Source organism: Carassius auratus, chromosome 22 (genome assembly GCF_003368295.1).
Source record: "Carassius auratus strain Wakin chromosome 22, ASM336829v1, whole genome shotgun sequence".
NCBI classification, from domain to species: Eukaryota; Metazoa; Chordata; class Actinopteri; order Cypriniformes; family Cyprinidae; genus Carassius; species Carassius auratus.
Genome location: NC_039264.1, coordinates 30,222,712 through 30,248,278, shown reverse-complemented (window position 1 = coordinate 30,248,278; position 25,567 = coordinate 30,222,712). Strand labels below are relative to the sequence as shown.

Below are 25,567 nucleotides of genomic sequence, written 5' to 3'. Positions count from 1 at the left end.
TTATTGACACACTGTTTTCCTAATGAATGTTGTTCAGTTGCTATGACGAAATGTATTTTGTTTAAAGCACTATATAAATAAAGGTGACTTGACTTGATTTGACTTGAGGATAAGGTGGAGGGACGGAGGGACAGGTCCATAGAGGGAAAAAGAGACAGGAAGTGAAAAAACAAAACAAAACAACAACCACAAGGAGACCAGGAGGGAGGTGGACCGGTGGAGGACCAGGGGGATGGACAAAGGGCCAGGTCCATAGAGGGAAACAGAGAAAAACAAAACAAAGAGGCCAGGAGGGAACGGAAAGTTCAGGGGCCCAGGGAAGAGCCGACAGGGAATCCAGGGTGGAGCAGGTGGAGCTGGAGCCCACTGGGATGGCGCAGATTGGAACTGGAGCCCACCACAGCCGCGCAGACGGGTCTGACGCCCACCAGGGCAGTGCAGAAAACAACCACCACCCTGCGGTCAAGACAGAGGCCCACCAGGGTGGTGCAGATGGCCACCACAGCCGAGGAGACAAGACAGATGCCCACCAGGGCAGTGCAGAGTACCACTACAGCTGAGCAGATGAGACAGAAGCCCACCAGGGCGGCGCAGAAGACCACCACAACCGTGCGGTCAAGACAGAAGCCCACCAGGGCGGCGCAGAGGACCACCACAGCTGTGCGGTCGAGACAGAAGCCCACCAGGGCGGCGCAGAGGACCACCACAGCCGTGCGGTCGAGACAGAAGCACACCAGGGCAGTGCAGAAGACCACCACAGCCGTGTAGTCAAGACAGAAGCCCACCAGGCCGGCGCAGAAGACCACCACAGCCATGCAGTCGAGACAGGAGCCCACCAGGGTGGCACAGAAGACCACCACAGTGGGATCAATGGCACAGGAGAGCAAATCTGGTTAGGTAAGCCTGAAATAGAGAACATGAACATGTTAAGAGTGGCCTAAGTGGCCCTGAGGAGATGGTAGATGGTCTCCATGGCCATGACTGCACAGCAAAATCTCCAGTGTTAATTTAACACTTTGAGTGTGGACTCATATAAACTCTGAAGCAGTGTTAAAAGTAACACTGAAGTAGAGTTGAAGTTCATGAGATAATTAAGAAGTTAATTGAGTTATGATTGACCATTATTGAAGACACCTGACAGATCAACTCTGAACATCACAAAACTAGATACTAAAAATTCACATAAAAACAGCAAAAATAAAATCTAGTTAGAATAAAAATTTAAAAAGACAGTTCAGCTCATAATTTATTCATGCCGCAATGCATGATGGGAGCCATGGATGTGTTTTTATTGGCTACAACATGCTTTTTTGATGGTCACCGTTGTTGTGATGCTCACGCTGATTCTTGATATCTGCGTGTCTAAACTAAAGAATTTTTTCTTTATGTAGAATTTACCTTTAAAAACATGTCATATCATGCCAAAAATGCTGGATTACTATCTTTTTTTCCACTTAATTTATGTATACTTTAAAGAAACCTGAACTCACGCATTCAGGTCACTCCATGACAATTAGTTCAAACCACAATCAATAGCACACATGATTGCCTTTGCTCTGGTCTGTATGTTATAATTCTATTACTACAGCCCCACAAAGTCTAAAGTAAATAACTGAAGGTTCAAGATCCCAACTAAAGCAAACGCTGACCACTATGATGGTGACACACAAATTGTGATTTTCTTGTTTGATGAGTCTGCTTGTTAACGTCAGGTGTCTTCAATAATGGTCAATCATAACTCCATTAACTTCTTAATTATATCATTAACTTCAACTCTGCTTCGGTGTTACTTTTAACACTGCTTCAGAGTTTATATGAGTCCACACTCAGAGTGTTAAATTAACACTGGAGATTTTGCTGTGTGGGCAGGTGGTGAGTTCCTGGATGGTCTCCATGGCCATGACAGGATAGGTCGAGCGCTCAGGAAGTTCGGCTGAGATGTGACGAGACTCTGGAAATTCAGCAGACGTGAAAAGGCTCTGGTAGTTCAGCAGAGACATGAAGAGGCTCTGGCAGTTCAGCAGAGACGTGGAGAGGCTCTGGTAGTTCAGCAGAGATGTGGAGAGGTTCTGGTAGATCTATGGTGATTTGACTGGCTTCAGGAAGATCAACTGTGGCTTGACTTCGTTCAGGACAGTCAACGGTGGCTTGACTTCATTCAGGACAATCAACGGTCACTTGACTTGACTCAGGAAGATCAACAGTGACTTGACTTTGCTCAGGAAGATCAACGGTAACTTGACTTTGCTCAGGTAGATCAACGGTGACTTGACTTTGCTCAGGAAGATCAACGGTGACTTGACTTGACTCCTGAGGTCTAACTGTGGTAGTGCTTGACTCATGAGTTTTAATGGTGACCTGACTCGACTCTGGAGGGTCTACGGGGACCTGACTCGACTCTGGAGGGACCACGGGGACCTGACTCGACTCTGTAAGTACATGGTGAACCCCAAAAATCCAGGATCTCCAACTCCTTCATGTCCCACTCCGGAACAGGGTTATCCAGACCGGTGTTGAATAAGTCCTTCAAGGCCTCATCATTATACCCCATTCCATTATACCTTGTGCAGTGGCTCTGGGCTGGCGGCCATCTTGTGCAGTGGTGCTGGGTTGGCGACCACCTTGTGCAGTGGTGCTGGGCTGGCGGTCCTTCTGTCTGGAGACACAGGTCTAGAGTCGGCCATCACACCTGGAGAGATGGGTGTGGCTGGGGGGTCATACTGAGACCGATGTTGTAGGTACATGGTGAACCCCCAAAAATCCAGGATCTCCAACTCCTTCATGTCCCACTCCGGAACAGGGTTATCCAGACCGGCGTTGTATAAGTCCTCCAAGGCCTCATCATTATACCCCATTCCTACAGCCATGGTCCAGAACATTTGCCCCAAGCCACCCACCTGACTCCACTTTTGCCGGAGGGTGGTTAAGTTAGAAAGTCTCACCATCCACTACTCTACGGTGGCTGGGGAACGAATATTAAATCCCACACCGCTGGATCTGGGCATGATGGAGTCCTTCTGTCACAAATGCACACAGGAAATGAGAGATCAAATAGCACTGTTTCAACGGGGTCACGGGGACCTGACTCGACTCTGGAGGGACCACGGGGACCTGACTTGACTCTGGAGGGACCACGGGGACCAGACTCGACTCTGGAGGGTTGACGGGAACCTGACTCGACTCTGGAGGGTCAACGGGGACCTGGTCAGTGGGGACCTGACTTAACTCTGGACGGTCACCTGTGGCTGTCATCTTGTGCAGTGGTGCTGGGTCGGCGACCAACTTGTGCTGTGGCGCTGGGCTGGCGGCCACCTTGTGCTGAGGCGCTGTGCTGGGGGCCACCTTACGAAGTGGCGCTGGGCTGGCGACCACATTGTGCAGTGGCGCTGGGCTGGCGGCCACCTTGTGCAGTGGCACTGGGCTGGCGGCCATCTTGTGCTGTGGCGCTGTGCTGGCGGGCACCTTACGAAGTGACGCTGGGCTGGCGATCACCTTGTGCAGTGGTGCTGGGCTGTCGGCCACCTTGTGCTGTGGCGCTGGGCTGGCGGCCATCTTGTGCAGTGGTGCTGGGCTGGGCCGTCCAACACAAGAAACGAGAACCAAAAAAAAAAAACAGAGGGAACACGAGAAAGCTGGGTGACGGAAAACAAGGACTCTATGAAACAGAATGAGACAGGCTGGTACATATGGACAGGTGATGAAGATGAAAGTGAAGACAGCTTAGTGCAATAACAGGTGTGCAATTAAACGTGATGAATGGGACAAAGGCTTGTGGGAAATGTGCCTGCAGTGGGGTGACTATGGGGAAGTGAGACCACTAGTGGACACCCAGGGAAACACACACCTGACACTGTGACAGCATCTTTAGTAAATCCTGACAGTACTATTTTAACACCAAAAGATGGTTTGTGCTGGCACAAGCTGTTAGTACAACTTGCCCTAAGATGATAAAGACAAGTTCAGTATATATCTTATTTTTGATGCAGACTATACAGGCAAGCAGACGTTTAAAAAAAGGTATTAAAGTATTAAAAGGACCGAATTCAGTAGTTTATAAAAAGTATTATGTACAGGCAAATTGTGTTCAAATTGCACGTTAAATGTCTTCCTTCCATTAAAAAAATAAAAATAGCTATGTTAAATGATAAGGATTAAGTTTGGTCTTTATCATCTTAGGGCCCTATCTTGCACCCAGCGCAATTGACTTTGTACACCGACGCATGTGTCATTCCTATTTTGCACCCGCGCAAAGCGCGCTTTTTCCTCCACAGAAGCACGTCGCTAAACTAGTGAATGAACTTGCGCTCCCTGGGCGGTTCAGCGCAAAAAAAGAGGCGTGTTCCGGCGCAAACAATCCCTGGTGCTATTCTGCTGTTCCATTAAGCAATTGCGCCACTGACCAGAAAAAACCTAGTCTAAAGTCAGTGGCGCGTTGCGCGCTGTTCATTATGCTATTTTAAGGGCGCATGCTTGACCTTAATGTATATAGCGTGCACAACGCGCATACACTTTGCTCATATAATCTACACAGATTTTTATTAAGATTCATAAATTGTTACACTAAAAAAATATTAACACATGAGATGACGGAAATCATTGTGGTGTGCCACGAAGATGTGAAAAAATAGGCATAAATCTTGCTTACAAATTATTCAGGCTAATTGTAGTAATTAAGGATCAGACCTGTTTGCCCAATAGTGGCAAGACATATATGTATATAAGGACATCTGACAAATTGGTTTGTCCGTCAAGAACCAGGGAAAAAAAATCGATGAAACAGTTGTGGCTATTTCCTCCCACGCCTGTTTAACCGACGCTATTTTGGGTGGGTTTCTCCCATCCCCATACAACACAATTTATCTGTCTTTCATTGCTTTTACAAGAACATCAGTCTCCTCGGCTGTGAACCGCTCCTGGCGTGCGCCTGGTAAATACGCCATAATAATAGCAATCCATAATGGAACTTGCGCACCTGCTTTTAAAGGGAATGTTGGATGACGCTCTGATTGGTTTATTTCACGTTACGCCCAAACCACACCTATGAATAATGAAGCTACTTCAGACCCACCCATTTTAGATTTGCGCCGGGCGCAAGAGCCATTTATCCCGCCGGGAAAATAGCAACAGCGCCGAGACCCGCCCACAAACTTACTTGCGTTTCGCGCTTTGACACTTGCGTTTCAGATCGTTTAAATAGGGCCCTTAGTCTGTTAAGTCACATTTTGTGGCATGCAGTGCTTTAAGTGGCCCAAAAGAGGTGCCGGTACTCTATTATAGCGTATATATATATATATATATATATATATATATATATATATATATATATATATATATATATATATATATATATATATATATATATCCTTTTATTAGTTTGTGGATTTGCTTGAGCTAGAAAGAGCTACTGAACATAAATAAAATGGTCAAAAGGATTTTGAAAAAATACACTTAGAAAGAGTTACTGCATTACTTCATTAGCTTGCGTTTGACCTGCAGCGATATTATTCAGGCTTGGTGGGGTGTCAGCCAGCGAGTCATCTGATTCTGGCCGTGTTCTTTTAGTACTCAGAGTCTGAAGCCACGAGAGCATAAGTGTTGTTCACTGTATGTGTATTTTTACCGAGTCGAGTTAGCGTGGTTCACACATCCTCTACGACCATGTTGGAGGGACGCTCAAGAGCTATATTTGGAAGTGGCGGTACTGAGTACCGGTGCGTACCGGCCCACTTAAAGCACTGGTGGTATGGGAGTAAAAAAAAATATATACACATATGTAATACATTTTATTTATAAACTTTATCAAATTTGATCTTTTAATATTACTGTCTTAAAGGGTAGGTTTACCCAAACATTTCAATTACCCCATTAATTACTCACCCTCAAGGCATCCTAGGTGTATATGACTTCCTTATTTCAGACTAATCTAATCAGAGTTATATTAGAAATGTTCTTTGATCTTCCAAGCTGTTTAATGGCAGTCAGCAGGTGTTGCAGTGCATCAGTCAAAAAGAAATGAAATAAAGCACATCCATCCATAATATAAAGTGTCTCACATATTCTGCTGTTCTGTGGCCACCGCATTTGCAGGTGTTGTCTTTTTCTCCTACACATGATTTACAAGACTCTGTACTTCATGGTACTAAATTACTTCTAATTGTTTAACTACCATTGTGCCTTGTCTACATTAGCAACACACACACACATTTTCTTTGTTCACATTATAATCAAATTCTTAATACTACATTTACGCACATATTTAGTCCGCTAACATTTTACGGTTTTGTATGTGAAAAATAATCAGACGATCACAGAACCTTTCATTTTAAGGTTTTATTTAGAAAACACAAGAATGTCACGGAACCTAATGAAACCATTCAGAAATGACCCTTTAAGAATGTTGCTTAAACCGGATAAAATAAATTTTACAGGAAATGCATAAAGGGACACACGAGTGATGACGTCATTATCAAAAACGTGCCAAATACTGTTTACAACAGAAATTAATAAAACAATACATCAAACTAAAAAAAATATGGGCAAAACTGTTACTGCGACATACAAACTCCTTATTTATCTCAGTCAGATGTGTGTTGAAATAGAATTTGCTATATCAGGCAAGTTAAAACACGGAAAGCCCAAAAATCACAATATCACATGCCATTTTTAGATATAATGGAAATTAGGAAATATTTATTATTGAACCAAGTAAAATCAGCAGAAAAGAAAAAATGAAAGAAAAAAAATTATCAAAAAGTAACAAGCTTAATCCATGAATAACTAAAAATGAATGGGATAGATCTCTCTTTAATGCACATGCCAGAGTATCTCAACAAAAGAAGCAAAGCAAAGAAGTGCCTTGCTGCAAAGCTTCTTTACATAAAATATGTCTGCATTTAGATGTTCTTGGCACGAGTAACACAGATCAAACATTGATGTTCAACATTCAATAACGCTTATATTACCACTCTAAAAATGAAATAAACAAGTTTTAAAAAAATACACAAATTGTTCTTGTTTACATGCCTAGTGTCCTGTAATGTTCCTTTCCTGTTTAAATATCAGTCTGCAGATGTCAGAACAGGTGCATAAATAGTGTTTTATCCTAGGAAAACTATATAGAAATAAGCTTGATGTTGATTAAAAAAAATGTAAAATGTAAAGTGTTTTTTAAGAATGTGTTAATGAGTAAAACATCTGAACTCACCTCAGAAGACGCAGCAAACGTGTGCTGACTGAATGAGGAAGGAAACTGGTGGTGATGCAATGAGGGCGATGTTAGAATAACGGTACCTTTTTGGCAATGTGCCAAAACCTGCTTACAGTCACAAGGACAGAACATTTGTAAAGTATACAATATAGTCAACATTTGAAGTGGATCAAAACCTTTCATCAAAGTTGATTGATTTACAAGCAAGCCTGAGCATTTTGACAGAAAAAAGGGAAAAAAAAGGCCTTTAGCTTGTTTTTCATACATGCAGATTTATTCGATGCCAATAACGTAATATTTATCCAATAATAAAAATTAACCCACCAGAATGTGATTTTTACAAGGGGATCCCCTATAATTAAATGGGCAAGTTTTGAGTAGCAATATTGGGCGTTTTTTGTTGTTGTTGTTGTTGATGTAAAGCCGTAAAAGCAATCATACTATTTCCATGACTTTTAATAAAATTGTAAATAAAAAAGTGTAAATAAAATTATGAAATTATTAATTCTTGCTGCAAGAACAAACAACTGACCGTAAAATGGAAAATAAAAGTTTAATACACATATGAAAAGTTGATCGATCTCTCACTTTATTGATTAACAACACAAAATTTTAGGTGATACAAATGCAATGTATAAACAGCCTACAACAAAACACAATGATATAATATACAGGTGATGATCATATAATTAGAATTTCATCAAAAAGTTGATTTCACTAATTCCATTAAAAAAGTTAAACTTGTATATTATATTAATTCATTACATACAGACTGATATATTTCAAATGTTTATTTCTTTTAATTTGGATGATTATAACTGACAACTAAGGAAAATCCCAAATTCAGTATCTCAGAAAATTAGAATATAACTTAAGACCAATACAAAGAAAGGATTTTTAGAAATCTTGGGTAACTGAAAAGTATGAAAATGAAAAGCATGAGCATATACAGCACTCAATACTTAGTTGGGGCACCTTTTGCCTGAATTACTTCAGCAATGCTGCGTGGCATGGAGTCGATCAGTCTGTGGCACTGCTCAGGTGTTATGAGAGCCCAGGTTGCTCTGATAGTGGCCTTCAGCTCTTCTGCGTTCTTGGGTCTGGCATATTGCATCTTCCTCTTCACAATACCCCATAGATTTTCTGTTAATGTCAGGCCAGTTTGCAGGCCAGTTAAGAACAGGGATACCATGGTCCTTAAACCAGGTACTGGTAGCTTTGGCACTGTGTGCATGTGTCAAGTTCTTTTGGAAAATTAAATCTGCATATCAATAAAGTTGGTCAGCAACGGGAAGCATGAAGTGCCCTAAAACTTCCTTGTATATGGCTGGGTTGACCTTAGACCGCAGAAAACACAGTGGACCAACACCAGCAGATGATATGGCACCGCAGACCATCACTGACTTTGAAAACTTTACATTGGACCTCAAGCAACGTGGATTGTGTCCCTCTGCTCTCTTCCTCCAGACTCTGGGACCCTGATTTCCAAAGGAAATGCAAAATTTACTTTCATCAGAGAACATAAGTTTGGACCACTCAGCAGCAGTCCAGTCCTTTTTGAAGCGAGACGCTTCTGACGCTGTCTGTTGTTCAAGAGTGGCTTGACACAAGGAATGCGACAGCTGAAACCCATGTCTTGCATACGTCTGTGTGTAGTGGTTCTTGAAGCACTGACTCCAGCTGCAGTCCACTCTTTGTGAATCTCCCCCACATTTTTGAATGGGTTTTGTTTCACAATCCTCTCCAGGGTGCGGTCATCTCTATTGCTTATACACTTTTTTCTACAAATTCTTGTCCTTCCCTTCGTCTCTCTGTTAATGTGCTTGGACCATAGCTGTCAACATTGAACATTGAAAATAAAGGAGATTTCACGGAATCCATCCCAAAAATAAGGGATTTTTTTTATTTACACAATTGTTATCCACAAACTTTAAAAAAAGCACTAATCATTAACCCTTAGGGGACTAAGCCCTTTTTGGTCCGTTTTCTCTATTTTTATATTTGGACTTATAAATCATATGTAAAGGAGATGAAACACCCTGTGTTTGGTATCTATGGATTCAGAAGACCCTAAGATACCATAAGCATGCATGCAATATGTTTATATAAAGGAAGTATGAGTGAAAATTTTTTACAATAAACTAGAGAATTTCAAAAACGAAAATTAGATTTTTGTCATTTATTACTGAAAAACACACAATATAGAACAGTTTTTGAACAAAGAAAATATATTTTTTCAAACTCTTTGCTTGACAGAAATGTGTTATTGTTTAATCAAATGTGTAAAGAACAATTAGCGTTAAATAATTAACTTTTTTAAAAAACAGTCCTAGGCATGCCAGTGAGCAAAGCAAGGCCTCTCCAGGCCTTTCCAGTAATTGTTCCAGAGCTTGTTCTGCCGTAAATCTTTTACTGCTTGCCATTTTGATAAAACAATTCTGTAATAATGCTGTATCTCTCTCGAATTTATCTCTTTGTGCTCGCTAACACTCCAATCGATTTCTGCTTTCTCCACGTGATGCTGATTCTCCGATCGCTCGAATTTAGCTCTTTGTGCTCGCTAATACTCCGATCGCTCTCTGTAACACTCCGATCGCTTTCTGCTTTCTCCACCCTGATGCTGATTCTCTGAACGCTTATTGATTACATGTCTTTTACTTTAGTCCAGCCAGCTTTTACAAGGCTACAGCAGAGCTACAGAGTCCTCTGAATCGCTAGAAGACATAACCTTCCTCTGATTGGGTTAGAAAAAGACTCCTCCCAGCGGCAATTTTTCCATTGGCTGTTGCGTGTTGAATCTGCCTAGCACAATAGTTTTCATTGGCCTGTTTACGCAGTGGTATTGCGCAATAAGGGAAGTGTTTAATATACAAACCGCTGTTTTCAGCGGAATCTGAGGAAGACGGCAAAAAAACCCGCATCTCTCTAGCATTAATAGTTTTTGAGATAACTACACATTTGTAAAAGTATGCCATATTGGGCGGTACCGCCCAATCCGTCCCCAGAGGGTTAACAGTCTAAAGAGTTTATAACGACACAATATATTATTAAAGAATTACAGACCAATAGATTTGTTAAAAGTGATTTATTTATGAACAAGGTAATATTACTAATAATTTAATATTAATAATAATTTTGTGCTGCGAAACGTAGTTTTTCCTGACAAAGACACATTTTGCAGAAGGCATAATTTGGACCTACATGGCTGCTTGGTAGGTAGTGGAAGGTGGACTCCCATTTACTCAAATATTGGCATAATGTCCTCGGTTTTGGTTGGTCATTAATTCCGTGATTTTGGCATTCGGCGTCCTGATCGCACATCCACTCATCTACTGTACTCTCGAAGTTCACTTCCCACTACTTTTTCCCTCTTCCTCCCGCCTGCTGGCGCCGCTGCAACTGTCTTCTTCTTCGATGGTAACCTAAGCTACTGTATACTGCCACCTGCTTTAATGGAGGTCTAGTAACCCAAGTGCAAGCCACTTCACACAGATAGTTGCGTGTTCTGAGTTAACACAGAGTGTAAAAATAAGGGATATTTTACGGGAAAATACTAAAACGGGAAGACAGCGGGAAAAGAGCTAAAATGCGGGACAAACCCGGAAAAGACGGGAGGGTTGACAGCTATGGCTTGGACACAGAGCTCTGTGAACAGCCAGTCTCATTTGCAATTACCTTTTGTGTCTTGCCCTCCTTGTGCAAGGTGTCAATGGTCGTCTTTTGGACAAATGTCAAGTCAGCAGTCTTCCCCATGATTGTGTAGCCTACAGAACTAGACTGAGAGACCATTTAAAGGCCTTTGCAGTAGTTTTGAGGGTAATAAGCGGGCTAGAGTGTGGTACCAGGCGTCTTCAATATTGCATCTTTTCACAATGTTCTAATTTTCTGAGATACTGAATTTGAGATTTTCCTTAGTTGTCAGTCATAATCATCAAAATTAAAAGAAATAAGCATTTGAAATATATCAGTCTGTGTGTAAATAATGAATATAATATACAAGTTTTTAGTGAAATAAACTTTTTTATGATATTCTAAATATATGACCAGCACCTGTACAAGAATAAAACTTTTACATATTGTTCTTTGGGTAAAATGCATCATCTCTGAGTGGATCTAAATCTTAAATCTCCATGTCTTGAAGATGAACTTGACGTACTGTGACAAATTTTAATTATGTTTCTCATGACAGATTAATATGGAAGAGATGCAATTTTGCACTTAAAAACACTGGACCTGGAGATAAATTACTTAATGTGATAGTTTATTTTATGACTGCGTAGAGAAGATAAATCACTGAAACTCTTCCCACATACAGTGCAGTGATACGGTTTCTCTCCAGTGTGGATCCTCTCATGTGATTTCAGATGTGCTGTCTGACTGAATCTCTTGTCACAGTGTGAACACTTGTAAGGTTTCTCTCCGGTGTGAATCCTCTCATGTGATTTCAGATGTGCTGTCTGACTGAATCTCTTGTCACATTGTGAACACTTGTAAGGTTTCTCTCCGGTGTGGATCCTCTGGTGCTGCTTCAATTCTGCAGTTGTAATAAAAGTCTTCTTACACACAAAGCACTTATGATCTTTCACACCAGTATGTATTTTCTGGTGAACTTTTAAATTATACAGTTGTGAAAATCTCTTTCCACATAAAGAACATGAATGTGGTTTCTCCTTTGTATGAACTTTCAGGTGACACTTCAGGTCTGAAGTCCTCAAAAATGTCTTGCCACATTGATCACATGGGTGCAGTTTCTCTCCAGTGTGGATGTCCAAGTGTCTCTTAAGATGTCCTTGTTTTTTGAAACTCTTTCCACATTGATCACATGTGAACGGTTTCTCTCCAGTATGGATGTTCATGTGATCCTTAAGGGTTGATGGTTGGGTGAAACTCTTCCCGCACTGATCACATGTGTATGGTTTCTCTCCGGTGTGGATCCTCGTGTGAAACATGAGACTCTGTTTGCTTATCAAACTCTTTCCACACTGAGTGCAGATGAAACTTTTCTTGTCTGTACTTTTCAGTAAAGAAACTGTTTCAATCTGTAAGCAAGTTTTTTCTCTACTTTTGACATCATAATATTTCTTCTCTTCACTCTCCTCTAGCAGGGCTGAAATGAAAGTAAAAAAGTTACAATATAAATAAAAAAACAAAAAACAAATCTGAAGTAAAAGGAGACAATGGCTAAACAAAATTATTATATATTTTTATATATAAGTCTCTTTCAGTGAACAAGGTACAGTGATCTTCAGATTATTACTTAAAAAAATAGGGATAAATCCATGTTGCTGTACTGAGATCTATTCAAAGTTTGATCAAATCCACAAATATCTAACATAATAATAACATTAATAAACTATACAATTACAATATAAATAATATAGGGGAATTTTGTATAAGTTTAACTGTGTTTTTCTACTATCTGACGAACTGCTAATAACTTTAATTGTTCTTCAGTCTCATTGATGAAGGATGAATAATAAACACCAACCTGTTTGTTCTTCAGTGTGGTTCATTCTGCAGGGTTCTAGATCTCTCATGTTCTCTCTGTTCTTCAATAAACTCTGTCTCTGCAGATTTCACTTCTTCCTGATGCTTTGATGCTCGTCTCCATTTGTAGACTGATTGGAATATTCCAGCATTTATTGATGAACTATAGTGGGAGGAGCTTCACTGAAGGTGTGACGGTTGTGGGAGGAGCTTCACTGAGGGAGGAGCAGATCTGCCAAAATTAAAGATAAATCAGTTACTGGATATATTATTTACCTGATATAAGATGCATTTGGTTTTGAGTCAAGTGCATCATTGTAGTACTACAGTGATATTTCTTCAGCGCACAGCACTGGTCAAACTACAATGCAGAATATTAATAACTATGACTGGACTGTCACACCCATACCATTATAATGAGAACACCATTATAATAAAACGCTGTGAAAGTTTAGCTGCTGTGTTTCTATCCTATAAGTCCTAATATTAACGTTATGTTTTATAAATAACGATGCGTATACAAGAAGGAGTAGGAGGAAAAGTTGCATTTGAAGAGTGTGTTCGTCGCCATTTTGTCAAAACGCTGTTATTTTCATCTCGGAGTCCAATCACCTTTGTTTGGGCTTCCCAGGGATGCTGTACTTGGAGATCAATGGTTACAATTTATGTTTAACTCGGTTCCCGAAAATTATAATCCACATGTAAAACTATGTGCAGCACATTTTGCTGAGAACAGCTTCCTCAATCTCAATCAGTTTAATGCCAGATTCGCACAAAGATTGTTCCTGAAAGATGGAGCAGTTCCCTCTTTGTCTGGAGAAGGCGTTGTTTATGGACCACAACCGGTAAGTGTATTTTATTATTTCAGTTGGTGTGTTTAACAGTTTCTCTAACTTATTACACAAAGGGCAAAGCTGTTTAGCTTTGTTAACTAGATGGTAGGGCTGTTCAAAAACTCGAAATGTGATTTTCATGGGCATCTCATCAGTAAAGGCGTACTGTGATTAGAAGTACATCTCCAGCATGTGCGTTCAGATCAGGATTGCCAGGTTTTCATATAGGCTAATTTTATATTGAGAGCACTATTGTAAAAATTGTGAATTGTTAGGGTTAATTGTTAGAGCCATTAAAAGTGTTGTGTTTTGGGATGCATCAACGAATATAAGAGTCTATATACGTTTGTGCTAACATTTTACACCAGATTTCCTCCCAAACAAGGACTTGTTCAGTGCTGGAGTCATCCAAAGATTGCTTCTGAAAGAGGGCTCAATATCAACACTTTGTGTGCAAACATCCAAACTCCAGACAAAGCAACCATCACATGTCATATTTTGTTTTCCAAAAGAGCTTCTTGGTTCTCTGTGTTACTAAATGTTAATGTTAATTTTACTAAAGCTACCATTGTTTCTGCCTATTTTCACTAATGCTGCCTTCATGTGCTACCAAAACTATCGTAAATAGGAATGTAGGTCACCACCAGTTAAACTGTTACAGCGGTGGTATGCCCACAAGCATAGAGTTCTTTAAGCTCCGCACTCTTCTGAAAAGGTAGGTGGGAGCACCACCTCATTTTCATTTAAAGGGGACAATCACAAAAACAGTGCGTTTTGGCTCATAATATAGTTGCCATTTCAACAAGTTGAAAAAATTATATGTGGGGTATTTTGAGATACAACTTCACATACACACTCAGGGGACATCAGAGAACAATTTTAAATACTGAACCAATGCATTCTATGGCAGCCTTAAACTGACCATCCATGACAACTCCAAGGTTTCTTTTTGTCCTGGAAAGAGTTATGGCTGACGAACCTCTGTAAAGAGCAGTTTTGATGAAGTGGTGGGTTGGCTGAGACCACAAACAGTTCTGTCTTAGCAAGGTTGAGTTGAAGGTGATGATAATTCATCCAGCCAGAAATGTCTTGTCAGAGAAGCTGCAATGCGAACAGCTATTGCTGTATTATCTGGTTGCAATGAGGAGTTGAGAGTCATCAGCAAAGCAATGATACAAAAAACATGCTTCTGAATGAAGAATACTAAAGACGACATCTAGATAGAGAAAATAAATGGTCCAAACACTAAGCCTTGGGGAACCCCAGTTGCAAAAAGTAGTGATTTTGAAACCTCACCACTGCAAGACACCCTGAAGGACCTACCAGAGTGGTAAGACTTGAACCACTTGAGTGTGGCTCCTGGGACACTCCTCTTCGTGGGGGTAGACGAGGATCTGGTGATTAACTGTGTCAAAAGCAGCAGACAGATCCAGCAAGATGATTACTAAGGCTTTGGAAGCTGCTCTTGCCAGTCTCAGGTCTTCAGTAATCGAGAGCAGTGCAGTCTCAGTATAGTGGCCACTTTTGAAGCCAGAATGTCCATGATATTGTTCTGTGCAAGAAACATAGAGACTTGGTGGAACAACTTGAGTGTCATTCAAGTGTCTTTGTAATGAATGGACGAAGGGTCTGTAGTTTTCTCTATTTAGAGAGGGTTTTTTAAGCAGTGGGGTTACCCTAGCCTGCTTGAAACCTGTAGGAAATGTATCAGAGTGAGCGCAGGAGAAGAAGAAATGAAGAAGAAATGGCCTGAAGGTGGTGAGTGGGGATAGGATCAAGCATACAGGTAGTAGCATGACTGGAAAGGATTAGTTTAGAAATGTCTGCCTCTGAGATTGGAGGGATGGAGGAGAGAGAATGAGTATTTATGGTTCTGGGGATTTGTCTTTTTGTGGTGTGGAGAACTGGTCGCTGATGGTTTCTTGTTTTAATTAATAAGAATATTGCAAAGTCATCAGCTGTAGGAGTTGAGGAAAGAGGGGGTGGAGGAGGATAAACAAGAGAAGAAAAGGTTTTGAAAAGCATTCGAGAGTAAGAACAGTTGTTAATTTTGTTGAGGTAGTATGTTGCTTTAGCGATGGAGACACTTGAAGAGAAGGAGGAGAGGAGTGAATGCTATACACTAAGATCTACTAAGGCCTGAGTCTAGAGCAGTGTTCCCGGAGAACATTAGACAGCCAGGGGGCAGAGTAGGTGGTGTGTGCTGGGTCTGTATAAAACGGGTCAAATCTGTCTAAGATTGAAGCAAAGAATGTCAGCAGCAGTGTTTGTGTCCAGTGCTGAAAACTGAGAGGATGGAGGAAGTGAGCATTAAACCATAGGGGATAAGATAAGTGGGAGAGAGCGAGCAAAGGTTAAGCTGAAAGGAGACCAGCAAAAGAGTGTGTGTTGTGGCCGGTGTCAGTAGCCGTGTTTCCACTATCGAGCTAAGACCGGGCGTGCTAGTGCGTGCCAGGGCCAGTCGCGTTTCCACAGTCACTTCCGGGGCTTGATCGTGCCTCGCTGGGGCTTCCTCGGGGCCAACGGCCAGGTTTTTTGGCCCGACGAAAACCTTGGGCCAAAGCGGGCCAGCTAGGGCTAGAGGAGGGGTTATGAACAAAGGCGGAGTTTCTCCGTGTCTAGAGAGCGTTAGCGCGGATCATTTCAGAGAGATAACAGCTTTAACAGCAGCATTAAAGACTTTTAAAATAAGTTGAGCTCAAAACTCACTCTTAGTTAGCAGCAAGTGTTTGAAATAACTTGATCCGATGTGGATTATAATCACTAAACAAGGCAGAAATATTTATAAGCGATGTAAAAGACTATGCACGCTAAACATTAACGTTACACAGTAAAGATGTTAAATATTACCGCTTGGAGAAATCCGAAGTCAGCTTCTTATTCTCTATCACAATTGTGTATTTATTAAGCAACATTTTATCTGTCGTCTCGTTTCAAAAGTTTAGCTACACATTGCATATCATCAAAATATAGCCTAGTAATGATTTTTGTTCGGGAGCTTTTATAAAAATAGCGAGACTGCACTGTGGATCATTTCAGAAAGATAACAGCTTTAGCATTAAACACTTTTTTTAAATAAGTCGAGCTCAAAACTCTCTTTCAGTCAGCAGAGAGTGTTTGAAATAACTTGATCCAATGTGGATTAAAATCACTAAACAAGGCAGAAATATTTATAAGCCATGAAAAAGATATGCACGCTAAACATATTACCATAGTAAACATGGTAAATATGACCGCTTGGAGAAATCAGACGTCAGCTTCTTATTCTCTATCACAGTCGTGTATCTATTAAGTAACTTATATTATCTGTCACAAGCCTCGTCTCGAGAGTTTTTCTCACGTTGCCTATCATAAAAGAATATAGCATAATAAAGTTTTTTGTTCGGGAGTTTTTATAAAAATAGAGATATTATCATTAATTCTAAATGTGACGGCTACTGTGGCTAATAAACAGAAACAGACTCACTGAATAAGCAGGCTATTTTCATGAGCGTTAAAAATAAATAAATAAATAAAATAGTAATGTGTATTTATGTGTGATTAATTTTGAGTCCTGATAAATTAAATCAATTCTATAGTTAAAACATCGATGCTTTTGAATTTGAATATATAACAAAGCATGCAAACAAACGGCCGCTTTTATCATGTTTGTTTTGTGATCGCGCATGTTCCAGTGATTTATTTCTTATTAGTTTTCTGATAACTTCTCTTTGTTGGTGAAATAATGAGGTTGCATGACGTTGTTCTGAGAGGCGTGTAAAGGGCGTGTTTTAGTGACGTGCAGCGGAGCTTCAAGCTCCACTGTGGAAACCCTGCGCTATTCTGGCCTCGGGGCTACTGGCCCGGGGCTATGAGCCCGGCCCGGCCCGCTTTAAGCCCTGGCTCGCACTGGCCCGACAGTGGAAATGCGGCTAGTGTGAGGTAAGAAGAGATGAGGCTTGGTTTGAGGTTTGCAACAGCATAACTAAAGTGTTGTCAGTTGACCAGTAGCGTGTGTAGCATAAGGTCCAATTGGTTACCTGATTTGTGAGTTGAATTTGTGAGGCATTCAGAGAGTTGAAGTCAGCAGCCTGTGGTTTTTATCTAGGTGGATGTTGAAGTTCCCAAGCAGTACCGTCCTCAGGGAAATTTGAGATTAGCACATTCAACTCATCTAAGAAGTTACCCAGTGGACAGCAGGGAAGCTGTTTGTAAGTCTGTGTGAACCCTGCGAACCGTCAGTGTAGTGACCTATTTCCAGCTGAAACTGAATATTGAATAGAGGGCAAGGTTTTATGTTTGCGCTCCTCCTCTATAACTCATAGCAATCAAATTGTTGGAGGGGTGTGCTTAAGGATATTCCACCCAAGCCGTCAAAATGACGTCCTCAGAAAAGGAATGCCATTTCAGAGCACAAGTAAATGTTCAGATTTTGATGAAAGATTACGAAGAAAACTTTTTTTTTCCCGCTTATTAACTTAGCGATAACATTTTTAAGCAAATATCTTCGCCATCGTCACTCTTTATTATTAAGTGGGAGTTTTCATATTGTTATGTCTTTGTGTGAGCCGCGCTCGTTGTGGTGTGTGTGTGTCTGACAGACAGTCTCCGTGGCGCGCATGAGGTCTCTCACAGATCTCACAGACAAGCGTCTTAATATGATCGCACAATAGAAATGTTTGGTGAGATAAAATGTGCACGATAACATTATTAAGGAAAAAAACATAGTACATCAATTTTTTTCCCCTCCAGTACCGAAAGCAGAACCGGTACCATCAGATCTTACTGATACTATGGTCTTTCATAATTTAGCCCCGGGCCATTTTAATACCGGGTTTCGACCCATCCCTAATCACATCCATATTGCTATAAAATATAGCATTCTGAGTAGAATTCAAATAGGGCCGAAGCGCACATGGGATCATGCCTCTGAACTGGAGCATAGAGTGTGTGGTGCTGTGGTTAGTGTGACACAGTGCGAGTGCAAAACCAGACTTCTTTTTCCCCAATGGAAAGCATATTTACACTATTTGAATCATTCCCTGTCCCCTATATAGTGCACTTCTTGCCCATCACCATACAGAAAATTCTAATTCTGTACATCTGACTGATTACAGCCGCAGCTTCAGCATGTATTTAAAATGAAAGGGATTATAGAGAGCATTTGATTGGACAGAAGATTAGATGAGAAAATGAAGTACGATGTGATGTCATGACAATCTGTGATCCATTTTAGCAGTACTGAGAGACTGTAAGTTTTGAATGCTTAGTATCTCCTGAATGTGAATTTTGTCATTGGACACAGCTTTTTCATAACCTTAAGGCTAACATATTAATAGTAAAAGCTAAAAAAAAAAAATATTTCATGGGGACTTTAAATATCAATTTTTTTTTATTTTTATTAAATTAAGCATTGGACTCCATAGTAGCATACATTTAAGTCATGATAAACCCAGTTAAAACCGCACATATAGCACCATGGTAAAAAATATAACTACATGGTTTTTAAGTAGCCTTTTTGCATGAAAAACAGTAGCCTAAAAACATTCAGCATAGCTACATGCACACATGCTATAGTTTAATCACAAGTACATACTACAACATACCTTACTATAATTCAACGTGAATAATCCCACATTTTCTGCCACAATACCATGGTGCAGTGAGTATTACTACAGTAAATCCATGGTAAATGATGATTGGTGTGTAGATTGAAAAGCCTTCTGACTGTCTCGTTGCACACACAGTGTTTCTCCTGTTTGGCTGTAAACTAGTTTAAATGGCCGAGTCATTTGTGTTGATCGCTCTATTCGCGCTTCACACTGGATCTCACAGCGCTGTTTACAGTGTGTTTCCACCACTGGCAACGCTTCAACGCCACTGCTCTGGGTCGCGTCAGATTCAGGGCAGAAGAAAAGATGACGCTTCTGTGTTTCTTCTTCTTCTAATTGCGGTTCTCAAGCTGAACCCTTTATTGGCGCCATCTAGGTACACGCTTAAATCCAGTGCAGGTTGTACCAGTAAGCCCTGTTTGAAATTGTTGCCTATGTTCGTTCTATTTATTTGTGCTATTTACACATTTTTGTAACGTTTTTTTTTTTTTCAAGTTTGTGTGTCCAGGTACAGAAACTGAAAATTTAAATGTAAAGTAGTACTGCATAGTCTTCATTGTAAAATAAAATATACAGTCAAAACAAAATGTATGCAGACACCTTCAACATTTCTCACATTAATCACAGTTTATTTGGTATAGTTTAGAAAATGGTAATAAAATATAACAAGAACTCAGAGTTAAACTGTGTCAGAACAAATTCATCTTGACAATGTCATAACTTTGATAGAAATGGATTTATTGGATAGATAATAACAGACAACTGTTATTATGACAATATTTATACAACTATCAATACTTTGTTGACCAATTACCAAGCAATGCTTCATTTTGTTCAGACTGTGATGTGAAAAGGTTGCATTAGCCATTCAGAAAAAAAAAAAACACATTAGCAATGCATGGTGTAGCCTACATCTGAAATGCTAAATTGAACAGTGATATGAAAGGCTATAAATAGGATATTTCAACAACAGTAAACAACCAAATTCCACATGAGATTGCAAAGGCGGTTACTACAAACACTCAATGGTGTTTTTAAAGTGAGTTTTGAGTAAAAGTGTACTAATTATGTCATAAATTGTTATGTCGCTTGATGCTAAAACTCTTCATTGCTCTTTCTTTATTGGTTTACTTCTTTGGCTCTTACAGATAAAAACTATTTAGAAATGACCCTGTAAAACTATGTAACATATTTTACAATTGCATGAAAGCATGAACTGCTTCACTGTTTCTTCCATGTGATTATAACTATTATTTACTAATGCTTTTCAATGATTTGTATTGTGAAAATTGCTATACAAAGAAACGTGAAATGAACTTACTGTGATTGTTGTTTGTATGATTCAATAACGCTGATGAATGACTGAAACTCTTCCCACATACATGGGATATGTTTTTTCTACAGTGTGAGTCCTCTCATGTCTTTTCAGGGTATCTGACCGGCTGAATGTCTTGTCGCAGTGTGAACATATGTAAGGTTTCTCTCCAGTGTGGATCTTCTCGTGTGATTTCAGATGTCCTAACCGAATGAATCTCTTGTCACAGTGTGAACACTTGTAAGGTTTATCTCCAGTGTGGATCCTCTGGTGCTGCTTCAGTTCTGTATCCGTAATAAAAGTCTTCTCACACTCAAAACACATATATTCTCTCACACCAGTGTGTCTCTTCTGATGAACTTTTAAATGCTGCAGTTGTGAAAAACTCTTTCCACATAAAGAACATGCATGTGGTTTTTCCTTTGAATGAGCTATCATGTGCTCCTTCAGGCTTGAAGCCCTTACATATGTTTTTCCGCATTGCCCACATTCATGCAGTTTCTCTCCAGTGTGGATGCTCATGTGGTTCTTAAGGCTTGATGATTGAGTGAAACTCTTCCCGCACTGTTCGCATGTGAACGGTTTCTCTCTAGTGTGGATCCTCATGTGAACACTTATAGTCCGTTTGCATGCGAATCTCTTTCCACACTGATCACATGTGAACGGTTTCTCTCCAGTGTGGATCCTCATGTGAACACTTATAGTCCGTTTGTATGTGAAACTCTTCCCGCACTGATCACATGTGTATGGTTTCTCTCCGGTGTGGATCCTCGTGTGAAACACAAGACTCTGTTTGCTCATCAAACTCTTTCCACACTGAGTGCAGATTAAACTTTTCTTGTCTGTACTTTTCAGTAAAGAATCTGATTCAGTCTGTGAGCAAGTTTTTTCTCTACTTTTGACATCATGATATTTCTGCTCTTCACTCTCCTCCAGCAGGGCTGAAATAAAAGTAAAAAAGTTGCAATAAATTAATCATAAGAAAAATCTGAGAAATGTGAAGTAGACAAGGGCTACACAGATAATTTTATATATTTTCATAAATCTCTTTCCATGAAACGGGTATGGTCATCTTTAAAGAATTACTTTAACATTAAAGGCACAAATCCAATGTTTCTGTAATGAGAATTAACCAATGTTTGATCAACTCCACAATTATCTAACATAATAATAACAACATTGATAGACTACACAATAGGGCTACAGTTTCTAAGATGGATATTCAGTTGACTAATTTATTAATTTTAAAGTCAAGTTTTTATCTGTCAGAATAAGTAGCTGTGCCCAGGAAGTGACATCATTTACACTCTTTCTAGAGCATGATGGGAAAATTATATTAATCTATTGTCGTATTGACTGTATTTATCAACCCTGTTACCCTGTTAAGTTTAATGTTTATTAGGTATATTGGTTAAAAAAACAAATGTGACAATGGAGCACAAAAGCAGTCATAAGTAGCATGGTTATATTTGTAGGAAAAAACAACAATACACTATGGGTCAAAATTATTGTTTTTTCTTTTATGGTGAAAATCATTAGGAAATTAATTAAAGGTCATGATCCATTAAGATATTTAGTAATTTCCTACTGTAAATATATCAAAACTAAATTTTTGATTAGTAATATCCATTCCATTCATATTTTTTTGCACCCTCAGATTCCAAATTTGCATACATTTGTATCTCGATCAAATATGGCACAATCATAACAAACCATAAAGCAGTGCTTAAAAAAAGCATACAGTATTTATTCAGCTTTCAGATGGATCACAAATAAAGAAAATCTGTGCCAGAGTTGTAAAAATGTATTTTAGGCATGTCCCAAATTCTGATTAAAAGTATGAAAACTATGAACTGACTCTGATCATTTGATCAAAATAGTAAAATTAAAGAAACCCCAGTTTCAGAACCTGTTCTGTTTCCAGCACTAATCATGTTTCCCCTTTATTCTTTATTAGATTATTTAACTGTGTTGATCTACTACAGGTTGAACTGCTGATAAACATTATGGTTCTTTAGCCTCACTGATGAATGGTAAAAAATATAAACCAACCTGTTTGTTCTTCAGTCTGGTTCATTCTGCAGGGTTCTGGATCTCTCATGTTCTTCAATAAACTCTGTCTCTGCAGATTTCACTTCTTCCTGATGCTTTGATGCCTGATGCTTCCCTTGTAGACTGATGGGACTAGCATAGCATTCCAGCATTTATTGATGAACTGCAGTGGGAGGAGCTTCACTGATGGTGTGATTGTTGTGGGAGGAGCTTCACTGAAGATGTGAATGTTGTGGGAGGAGCTTCAGTGAAGGTGTGTTTGTAGTGGGAGGAACTTCACTGAAGGTGTGGTAAATTAATACATTAATAATAATCAACAAATTCTCTTTTTATTTTTTAATCCACGTTTTATTCAACATTTCATCTTACTTCACATTATCATATAGTTAACAAAATATAGTAAAACTTTGGATTTCAGCCTTTAAATGATACCAGATATATACAATGTAAGTTTTAAATAAACAAACTTAGAAAATCAAATGTACACATTTATTTTAACTTAATAAAGTTTAACTTAACAACTTGTATTTATTTATTGTGTTTTAGTTTTGTGTGTAAAGCATGGTTCATTACAGATTTATAAAATAAATGTTGTAACGATATCTATAATGTCACAATAGCTGATCGTCTTGTTTGCTTAAGTCTGTTAACAGCAGGAAGATTAGCTTAATGTGGCAATTAACAGATCTGAAGTCATCAGTATAATGAATGAGCTGAAAACAGGATCTATTATCATGAAATAAAGAGGATTTTCATCAGCTGATAATGTTGATAATCACTCATTAAACAAGCCATTCAATCATCTCACTTTATTCTGAGTGTTTGCTGGTAGAAACTAATTGTTTGAGTACGAATATATGCTGATCGCCCATAAACACTGCACAGTAAGTAAGGACTGTGAAGAGATGGACCAGCGAAACAGAGCAGGATTTACAATCTTGTTTTGACCTCACTGATTGGAGTGTTTTTGAAGCTGCTACCACCGATCTTGACGAACTCACAGAGACTGTAACATCCTATATTAGTTTCTGTGAGGATATATGCATTCCTACCAGGACTTATTTAACATTCAACAATGATAAGCCATGGTTTACAGTAAAACTCAGACATCTTCGTCAGGCCAAAGAGGATGCCTACAGAAATGGGGACAGGGTCTTGTACAATCAGGCCAGGAATACACTGAACAAAGAGATCAGAGCGGCTAAAAAGACCTACGCTAAAAAGTTAGAAGACCAGTTTACTTCCAACGACTCAACTTCAGTGTGGAGAGGTCTAAGAGCCATCACGAACTACAAGACACCATCCCCTTGCACTGAGGCTAATCAACGACTTGCTAACGACCTGAATGAGTTTTATTGCAGATTTGAAACTCCCAACACCCATTCTGACCATCTCCCTACACAACCATTAACACCTCCTGCAATCCCACCCTCCACACCTCATGCTCTTCAAATCTGTGAAGATGATGTGCGCCAGGTCTTCAAGAAGAACAAAAGAAGAAAAGCACCAGGCCCAGATGGTGTTACACCAGCCTGTCTGAAAATATGTGCTGACCAGCTGGCCCCCATGTTTTCACAGATCTTCAACAGATCCCTGGAGTTGTGTGAAGTGCCTTCCGAACAAACAGGTCCGTGGATGATGCTATCAACATGGGATTGCACTTCATCCTGCAACATCTGGACAAAACAGGGACTTATGTGAGGATCCTATTTGTGGACTTTAGTTCGGCATTCAACACCATCATCCCAACAACCCTCCAGACCAAACTGACCCAGCTCTCTGTTCCTAGCTCTATCTGTCAGTGGATCACCAGCTTTCTGACGGATAGGCAACAGTTAGTGAGACTGGGGATATTCACATCAAACAACTGCTCCACCAACACTGGTGCCCCTCAGGGATGTGTTCTCTCCCCTCTGCTCTTCTCCCTGTACACCAACGACTGCACCTCTAAAGACTCCTCTGTCAAGCTCCTGAAGTTTGCAGACGACACCACAGTCATCGGCCTCATCCAGGACGGTAATGAGCCTGCTTACAGACAAGAGGTTGAGCAGCTGGCTGTTTGGTGCAGTCTTAACAACCTGGAGCTGAACACAGCTCAAAACAGTGGAGATGATCGTGGACTTTAGGAGAAACCCACCTGCACTTTCCCCACTCACCATCATGAACAGCACTGTGACTGCAGTGGAGTCATTCAGATTCCTGGGAACCACCATCTCTCAGGACCTGAAGTGGGACAATCACATTGACTCCATTGTTAAAAAGGCCCAGCAAAGGTTGTATTTCCTTCGCCAGCTGAGGAAGTTTAACCTGCCACAGGAGCTGCTAAAACAGTTCTACTCGGCCGTCATTGAGTCTGTACTGTGTACTTCAATAACTGTCTGGTTTGGTTCAGCAACAAAATCAGACATCAGAAGACTACAGAGGGTAGTCCGGACTGCTGAGCTAATCATCGGTACAACCCGCCCTTCTATTCAAGAACTGTATGCACAGAGCACCAGAACGACCAGACACAGGTACAGTTTCTTCCCTCAGGCAATCCAACTAATAAACACTTGATAATAACTGTGGAACACACTACATTTTATATTTATATACACATACACTTATTTATACTTATTTAGATATACATACTTACTGTACACTTAAATTTTGCACATAATATACCTGTACATACATAACTGCTTTTTGTGTTATAACTGCCTACAATTGTCAATTTGTATATTGTCATTCCTTACCTACTTATTTGTATTTATTATTATTATTATTATTATTATTATTATGTGTTTATGTTCTGCCGCTGTCATTCTGTACTGCGGAGCTTCTATCACGAAAACAAATTCCTCTTATGTGTAAACATACCTGGCAATAAAGCTCATTCTGATTCTGATTCTGATAAGTCTTAAGTGGACATCCATGACATGCGGAGTCCCACAAGGCTCAATGCTCGAACCGCTTTTGTTTAGCCTGTATATGCTTCCACTAAGTCAAATAATGAGAAAGAACCAAATTGTCTATCACACCTATGCTGATGATATCCAGATTTACCTAGCCTTATATCCAAATGACAACAGCCCCATTGACT

General features: G+C 39.9%; 2 protein-coding genes across 2 annotated transcripts; both read right to left on the bottom strand.

Moving 5' to 3' along the window:
- Window positions 1-10,277: 10,277 nt before the first annotated feature.
- LOC113040329 (zinc finger protein 239-like) lies at window positions 10,278-19,435 on the bottom strand. Its single transcript, XM_026198669.1, has 3 exons — window positions 19,113-19,435; window positions 12,696-12,926; window positions 10,278-12,314 (listed from the first exon to the last, which is right to left on the bottom strand). The coding sequence occupies exons 2-3, from the start codon at window positions 12,742-12,744 to the stop codon at window positions 11,452-11,454; spliced, it is 912 nt and encodes a 303-aa protein (XP_026054454.1). The 5' UTR covers window positions 12,745-12,926; window positions 19,113-19,435; the 3' UTR covers window positions 10,278-11,451.
- Window positions 19,436-20,460: 1,025 nt separating this feature from the next.
- On the bottom strand, window positions 20,461-22,367 carry LOC113040572 (gastrula zinc finger protein XlCGF8.2DB-like). The gene is made up of 2 exons (XM_026198876.1): window positions 22,343-22,367; window positions 20,461-21,374 (listed from the first exon to the last, which is right to left on the bottom strand). Exons 1-2 carry the CDS (start codon window positions 22,365-22,367, stop codon window positions 20,461-20,463), a joined length of 939 nt encoding a protein of 312 aa, XP_026054661.1.
- Window positions 22,368-25,567: the final 3,200 nt, after the last annotated feature.